Source organism: Notolepis coatsorum (genome assembly GCF_963971535.1).
Source record: "Notolepis coatsorum genome assembly, chromosome: 16".
NCBI lineage: Eukaryota > Metazoa > Chordata > Actinopteri > Aulopiformes > Paralepididae > Notolepis > Notolepis coatsorum.
The window spans coordinates 11,463,171-11,472,098 of record NC_140180.1 but is presented as its reverse complement, the minus strand read 5'-3'; the positions used below and the strand labels follow the sequence as shown (position 1 = coordinate 11,472,098).

The window sequence follows — 8,928 nt, the reverse complement described above, 5'->3', positions numbered from 1 at the left end:
AAAATCTAAATGTATTCATGTAATACTGGGCTGAGTTTAGCGGTGGGTACATGATCATGTGTGTGTATTTCTGCAGTGAGAACTATGATAACAGATCATTGACATATAGAACAACAGGCAAGTTTCAAGTTTGTTTATTATTTGTCACAACAAAAATACAGAATACTTTATGATGAAATGCTTTTCTGTATGAGCCCCTGAGAGTGTGCTCTACATACAGTAAAAAGAAAGTAAGTAAAAAAAAAAAAAAAAAAAAAAGTAATTAAGAAGTAAATAAAAAGTGAGTAAAGGAATGTTCAGTCAATATACATATACAATATACAATACAGAGTAAAATGAGGTACAATACAAGAAAGGGGGAGGGGCTGTCAACAGATAAACAGAAAGATGTGTGGGTGAGTCAACATGAAGATAGATAGATAGGTGGATAGGTTCATACAGATACTATAGATGGATGGATGCACCAGAAGGCAGGCGTGACAGGTGGTTAGATCAGGTATGGAGAAGGGATTCAGTCCTCTAATAGAGACCCAGTATTTGTCCATTATTTCAAATTCTTTGTGTCTGAACAGCAGAATTATTTGGAGATCTGAGGTTTCTGTAGATCTGAGGATTCTGTAGGACCTGGAGATCTGAGGTTTCTGTAGGACCTGGATGATCTGAAGTTTCTGTGTAGGACCTGGAGACCTGAGGTTTCTGTAGGACCTGGAGATCTGAGGTTTCGGTAGGACCTGGATGATATGAGGTTTCTGTGTAGGACCTGGAGACCTGAGGTTTCTGTAGGACCTGGAGATCTGAGGTTTCTGTAGGACCTGGAGATCTGAGGTTTCTGTAGGACCTGGAGACCTGAGGTTTCTGTAGACCTGAGGTTTCTGTAGGACCTGGAGATCTGAGGTTTCTGTAGGACCTGGAGATTTGAGGTTTCTGTAGGACCTGGAGATCTGAGGTTTCTGTAGGACCTGGAGATCTGAGGGTTCTGTAGGACCTGGAGACCTGATGTTTCTGTAGGGGGTGGAGATCTGAAGTTTCTGTAGGACCTGGAGATCTGAGGTTTCTGTAGGACTTGGATGAAACCGAGGATCCACATCAGTAGCACTTTATGTTGATAGTCCATTGTTGTAGCCTCTTCACACCCTGGTGTGTCGTGTGCCAGTGACTTGTCAACAGCTTCTCATCTGACTGTCAACAGGTTGTCATGCTGGCCAAGCTGCCATAACTCATCATAACTCATCATAGCTGTTTATAAATACAGGCTTTATTGCAATCTCAGACTCTGACTGTGATGTTATACTCTCCTGTTTCCCTCTCTCTCCGTCTCTCACGCTCTCTCTCTAGTTATGTTTCCCTCTCATTCTCTCTCTCCGTCTCTCTCTCTCTCTCTCTCTCTCTCTCTCTCTCTCTCTCTCTCCATCGCAGTCTCTCTCTCTCTCTCTAAATGTTTCCCTCTCATTCTCTCTCTGTCTCCATCTCTCTCTCTCTCTCTGTCTCTGTCTCTCTCTCTCTGTCTCTCTCTCTCTGTCTCTCTCTCTCTGTCTCTCTCTCTCTCTCTCTAGTTATGTTTCTGTCTCTGTCTCTCTCTCTAGTTATGTTTCTCTCTCTCTCGTTCTGTCAGTGTGTCTCTTTCTTAATGCTCTCTAGTGTTTGTGTGAAAACAATGTATATATAGTGCAGATTAGTGCATTATGTGTGCGTGAGGCCTGTGTTCATCTGTGGTTAGTGTCTTTTAAACACAGCCAGGCCTCTTAAAGATGATGTTAATTGTCTGCTGTAATACAGTAGGTAGCCATGCCGTGTGGTCGGAGTGACAGGTCATGCTCATTGTATCATTACGTGTCCTTGTTAAAGTCGAGTTGTACCTTTTATTAAACCTTGGAAGAAATTCATCCTCTGCATTTGACCCGTCCTGACTATTGAGGAGCAGTGGTTCAGCCACACAATGTGGCGCCCGGGGACCAACGCTGGTTGTAGTGTCAGTACCTTGGTCAAGAGACCAACTCCAGTTGTAGTGTCAGTACCTTGGTCAAGAGACCAACTCCGGTTGTAATGTCAGTACCTTGGTCAAGAGACCAACTCCAGTTGTAATGTCAGTACCTTGGTCAAGAGACCAACTCCAGTTGTAGTGTCAGTACCTTGGTCAAGAGACCAACTCCGGTTGTAATGTCAGTACCTTGGTCAAGAGACCAACTCCAGTTGTAATGTCAGTACCTTGGTCAAGAGACCAACTCCAGTTGTAATGTCAGTACCTTGGTCAAGAGACCAACTCCAGTTGTAATGTCAGTACCTTGGTCAAGAGACCAACTCCAGTTGTAATGTCAGTACCTTGGTCAAGAGACCAACTCCAAGGTACCCATGTACATGTCAAAATACTTCCCAAAGGTCAGTGAATACCACGATCACAACACCAGAGGGAGCTCCACAAATCATGTTAAACCCAGATTCGGCTCAAACAAGGGACTAAACACGTTTCGCAATTATGCCACATCAATGTGGAACGCCCTACCCAAAGCTGTAAAGGAATGTGAATCACTACCCACTTTCAAAAACACTCTCAAAAAACACCTACGGGAGACTGCAACTCGAAACTGGCCCCTGTAAATGTCCGAACACAACCCCCTCCAATGTACAGTAAATTACCAAGTATGGTCTTGTCAATATTCCAATGTACAGTTTTGTTTGTACAGTTGTACAGTGTCCCCCACCCACCCCTCCTACCCAACCCCCCCCCCCCGCCCACTCCTACCCAACCCCCACCCACCCAACCACCTCAAATGTACAGTCCCCCCCCCCCCCCACCTACCCAATCCAATGTACAGTTTCTACATCAAATGTATATACTTTTTTTTTCTGGACTCTTTTTGTATCACAAACAGTACTGTATTTGCAAATCTGGTATGTCATAAATGTATAGATGTAGCAGTACTGTCTATCTGTATGTCATGTATGTCATATATGTTACGATTAATTGAAAATGGGGGACCCTGATGTAAACAAGACGAAAGTCTTTCTCTGGTCTGCATCCCCTTAACAATTGTATGTATTGAGCTGTACTGTACTAGTCTGTACCCATTCTGCAATCTGTTAATAAAGTTTTCAATCAATCAATCAATCCAGTTGTAATGTCAGTACCTTGGTCAAGAGACCAACTCCAGTTGTAATGTCAGTACCTTGGTCAAGAGACCAACTCTAGTTGTAATGTCAGTACCTTGGTCAAGGGACCAACTCCAGTTGTAGTGTCAGTACCTTGGTCAAGAGACCAACTCCAGTTGTAGTGTCAGTACCTTGATCAAGGGACCAACTCCAGTTGTAATGACCAGTACCTTGGTCAAGGGACCAACTCCAGTTGTAATGTCAGTAACTTGGTCAAGGGACCAACTCTAGTTGTAATGACCAGTACCTTGGTCAAGAGACCAACTCCAGTTGTAATGTCAGTACCTTGGTCAAGAGACCAACTCCAGTTGTAGTGTCAGTACCTTGATCAAGGGACCAACTCCAGTTGTAATGACCAGTACCTTGGTCAAGGGACCAACTCCAGTTGTAATGTCAGTACCTTGGTCAAGGGACCAACTCCAGTTGTAATGACCAGTACCTTGGTCAAGAGACCAACTCCAGTTGTAATGTCAGTACCTTGGTCAAGGGACCAACTCCAGTTGTAATGTCAGTAGTACCTCGAGTCAAGGGACCAACTCCAGTTGTAATGACCAGTACCTTGGTCAAGGGACCAACTCTAGTTGTAATGACCAGTACCTTGGTCAAGAGACCAACTCCAGTTGTAATGACCAGTACCTTGGTCAAGAGACCAACTCCAGTTGTAATGACCAGTACCTTGGTCAAGAACCCAACTCCAGTTGTAATATCAGTACCTTGGTCAAGAGACCAACTCCAGTTGTACTGACCATTACCTTGGTCAAGAGACCAACTCTAGTTGTAATGACCAGTACCTTGGTCAAGAACCCAACTCCAGTTGTAATGTCAGTACTTTGGTCAAGAGACCAACTCCAGTTGTAATGTCAGTACCTCGGTCAAGAGACCAACTCCAGTTGTAATGCCAGTACCTTGGTCAAGAGACCAACTCTAGTTGTAATGCAGCACCTTGGTCAAGAGACTAACTCCAGTTGTAATATCAGTACCTTGGTCAAGAGACCAACTCCAGTTGTAATGTCAGTACCTTGGTCAAGAGACCAACTCCAGTTGTAATGTCAGTACCTTGGTCAAGAGACCAACTCCAGTTGTAATGTCAGTACCTTGGTCAAGAGACCAACTCCAGTTGTAATGTCAGTACCTTGGTCAAGAGACCAACTCCAGTTGTAGTGTCAGTACCTTGGTCAAGAGACCAACTCCAGTTGTAATGTCAGTACCTTGGTCAAGAGACCAACTCCAGTTGTAATGTCAGTACCTTGGTCAAGGGACCAACTCCAGTTGTAATGTCAGTACCTTGGTCAAGAGACCAACTCCAGTTGTAATGACAGTACCTTGGTCAAGAGACCAACTCCAGTTGTAATGCCAGTACCTTGGTCAAGAGACCAACTCCAGTCTTTTTAGTGTGGGAGGAAACCCAAAAAAACAAACTTCAGACAGCTCAAAACAAATTAATGAGAGTATTCCTTAAGCTACCTCCACGCACTCACCTAGGGCCAACTTTCTTCAGGCAACTAAACTGGCTTCCCGTCAATAAAAGGTCTCACATCAAATTAGGTCTCACACACAATATGGTTCAAAATACAGGTCAGAAATATCTATCCAATTATTTTAATCGATTCCGTGACAATCATTCATACTCCACTAGAAGGAGCAGTACGGATTTTATTCTGCCAAAATGTAACTCACTAATGGGCACAAATACTTTTTTATATTCTGCAGCACTGGAGTGGAACAAGCTTCCAGTGGCCCTGAAAAACATCGAAGAGGGGGGAAGCTTTAGACGTGCCACAAAGAAATGGCTAGCCAGTGAAGTATAGAATTAGCCACGTCTAGGAAGGAGAGGGTAGGGAGTGTTTTTTATGGGGTTGCTATATGTTTTATTATGATGCTGTTTTTTATTATGATGATCTATGTTTTATTATGATGCTCTATGTTTTATTATATTTTATTATGATGCTCTATGTTTTATGATGTCTGTCCATGTCCAAAATCAGGGACCATGATGGAAATAAGTGCTTGCACTTTCTCATGTTTTTATCCCTTGGATGCTGTCTTTTACTCCACAATAAAAATCAATCAATCAATCAAAGCAAACACAGGGAGAACGTACAAACTCCACACAGAAAGGCCCTGCTGGGGTCTGAACCCAGGACATTCTAGCTGCGAGGCAACAGTACTAACCACTTTTGAGCCATGTTGAGCCAAAACCATGATATGTGTAGGAAGTGCCGTCTGGGAGAAATGCGAGGCCCTGTGCGAGATTTAAACGCGAGCCCCCCCCCCCCCCCCTAAAGGTAATAAAAATAAAAAAGTAATATAATTTTTTATTTTCTTAATTTTTTTTGCATACAGTCAACGTATTCTTAAATAATAGCACTGTACGAGGCTGGGCATACAGTCAACATATTCTTAAATAATAGCGCTGCCCGAGGCTGGGCATATGATACAGTCAACGTATTCTTAAATAATAGCACTGCCAGAGGCTGGGCATATGATACAGTCAACGTATTCTTAAATAATAGCGCTGCCCGAGGCTGGGCATACAGTCAACATATTCTTAAATAATAGCGCTGCCTGAGGCTGGGCATACAGTCAACATATTCTTAAATAATAGCGCTGCCCGAGGCTCAGTGGCAATGCACCTGTATCCAAGAGGAAGGCGACAACCGTGGAGATGACAAAGTTCAGCAGTCCATATTGTCCCCCCCGTTGGGATTAACTTGGGAGTCTGTTCCTAGTTTATCTGCCACACGTTAGCACTCGATAACGTAGCTAACGCTAGTTAGCTGTCCCTGCCTTTAGCTAAGCCGACATGGCTAGCCTGACTGAACTTTCTAACTTTCATCTTCAGTCCATCTGCCGAACGTCCTCTTTGTCTTGGCATAACCTAATCACTATACTTGGTATTGATAAGCTTATGGCACGCTGCGTTATTTCTTCTGCTCCGATGCTGCACAGCGCTCCCGTGGATATCGCCGAATAGTCAGACCCCGTACCTGTAAGTTATGTAACCCCTACCCTCGTTGAAACCAATAGTATATTTGCAGAGCCGCAGAGCTCCAATAGTGTATCTGCAGAGCCGCAGAGCTCCAATAGTATATCTGCAGAGCCCGGAACAAGTCAGACACATTCTACAAACGTGTCTAATGTGAAATATATAAGCATGTAAGCAAAACTAGATTTTAGGTCTGTGATGGAAAGTGATTTATTTTATTTTTTATATAAAAAAAAAAAAATCTTTTCTTATTTTTTTTTTCTTCTCGCGAGGCCCCCCTCCCCGCGAGGCCCTGTGCGACCGCACTGCTTGCACACCCCTTGAGGCGGCCCTGTGTGTAGGGCTGACCTTCGAAGCTTTTTATGGCAATCGAAGCTTCGGGAAAGAATTTAAATAAAATAAAATAAATTATATTCTTATTTTATTTTATATACAAAAAAAATGTATCTTATGTTGGGGACTTGTACAGCACTTTGGTCAACTTTGTTGTTTTTAAATGTGCTCTATAAATAAAGTGGATTGGATTAATTAATTAAATGAATAATGAGTCGAATGCGCTCCCTGGGCGGCTGCTCTCCGTTACACAGCCAACAACATTACATTACATAATTATGTTGCAACCTTCGTTCGTTGCATTGGAGGCGCAAGATTTTGCAGGTGGGAGGGGGGATACAAAAAAAAAATTTAATAAAAAAGAAATTGATTAAAAAAAGAAAAAAAAGGTTTTTTATATATATTCAAATTTTATTTTCCCATTCGAAGCCCATCGAACGACGCTTCGAAGTATTTAAGACAGCCCTAGATATGTCGATGCATTTAATGGCAGATTTAAGTTAAATATTTAAAATGTGTGTGTGTGCAGGCATCCGACCGCCCATCATGAACGGGCCGATGCACCCACGCCCCCTGGTGGCCCTGCTGGACGGGCGCGACTGCACGGTGGAGATGCCCATCCTCAAGGACGTGGCCACCGTGGCCTTCTGCGACGCCCAGTCCACCCAGGAGATCCACGAGAAGGTACACACACACACACACACACACACACACACACACACACCCAGTCCACACAGGAGATCCACGAGAAGGTAGCTAACACACACACACACACACACACACACACACTCTTTATTGCCTATATTTATTGTAACGTATAACATAAACGATAGAGAACACAGACCCTCACCTGCACTGTTGTTATATTCAGAGTTAATTATATTGTTTACACAGTTTTGGTCCTGGGTGAAACCGAGGATCCACATCTCGGTAGCAGCGTCTCCTGCTTACCAGAGAGACCGTCTTCTTATAATTCACAAATGTTCTTAAAACGAGCCAGTTAATCATCCCAAGTCCAACGGTCAAATGGACGGGAGCATGTCTATGTTCCCCGGGTCATATGTTCCCCGCTTTGATTGATTGATTGATTGATTGAACATTTTAGACCACCAGCCCTGATTCCAAACTCTAACCTTAACCAGTTCGAAAGAGGGCCTAAGCTTAACCAGTTCGAAACAAGGCGGACATTAATAATTAATAAAATAATAAAAATTTATAAAATGTTCAATCTATTAATCAATCAAGCGGGGAACATAGGACCCGGGGAACATAGGGATGATCCCAAATGGACACACGAGAGTAGAGCCGAGCGAGACCATTATTCCTCCTTGTGGCGTCTCCAAAATGTATAGCTTCAAAAAGATACGTCTGGGACCGTCCCAAAGCATGCCACTTAGCCACTGCTGAGGTCTCTGGGTATGTTCATCTGGCATGCTGTGTGTTATTCTGGATGTCTGCCAGGCACGCTCTGTGAGCAGATGGTTCTCTCGCTCTCTCTAATAAGCAGCCAGCTCATTGTCTAATTAAAAAGGCTTCTTTCATTGTAATTGAGACGCATGACGTCTTCACACACACACACACACACACACACACACACACACACACACACACACACACACACACACACACACACACACACACACACACACACACACACACACACACACACACACACACACACACACACATTATTTTATTTATATACTTAGGACTATTAACTAAATTCCATCGACGACATTCATTCCCTAGCTCCTTACCCTAAATGTAATCAATATGATAAAAAGAAAAAACAAATAACCCACCGAGCAGAACCCACCCTCAACCCACCCCATTGATGTAGCCCCCCCCCCTCAATTTTTTTTATAAAAATAAAAAGGACAAATACTCGCTCAACCCCCCCCCCCCCCCCCCCCCCCCACACACACACACTGCTGCTGTGACCTCACTGTCACCTCCACTACCATTACAAAGCATAGTGCACTTTATATCCTTCTACCACTACACTGTGAACTGAATGTGCAATACTGTTACTCTGTCACAGTGGCCTTATTTTTATACTTTATTTTCATACTATTTATCTTTTCTAAGATTCTTTACTTTAGCATTAAAGTTTTTCTAAATATTTAGTCTATATTTTGTGATTATGTGTGAAGGGGGACTAGTAAGTAAAGTAAGATTTTCATTGTACGGTTTAACGGTCCGTTTAACTGTGCATGTGACAAAATAAATATCTTGAATCACACACACACAAACCAGTATCCTGTCATTCAGCATTATCAAGTGTTCCATTTTTAGAGTTGGTGGTGATGATGTCGGCATCATATCCCTTTTGTGGTACAAGAATCCAGATAAGCTCTTATCCAGATGAGGAGAAGCCCTCAGTAAGATCACATGGTGATGCACTGATACTGCTATGATCCACACTACAGTACACAGAGGAGTACCTCTATATTCACCTCACC

The 8,928-nt window shown here is 43.1% G+C and overlaps 1 protein-coding gene across 1 annotated transcript in view; it reads left to right on the top strand.

The window, feature by feature from the left end:
• LOC311242881 (C-terminal-binding protein 1) overlaps positions 1–8,928 on the top strand; it is a gene marked incomplete at its 3' end in the record, with an annotated part of 63,842 nt that overhangs the window by 35,418 nt on the left and 19,496 nt on the right. The window contains exon 2 of the mRNA XM_084331946.1: positions 6,996–7,150. Coding sequence (XP_084188072.1) covers positions 6,996–7,150 — 155 coding nt within the window. The remainder of the gene's footprint in view (positions 1–6,995; positions 7,151–8,928) is intronic.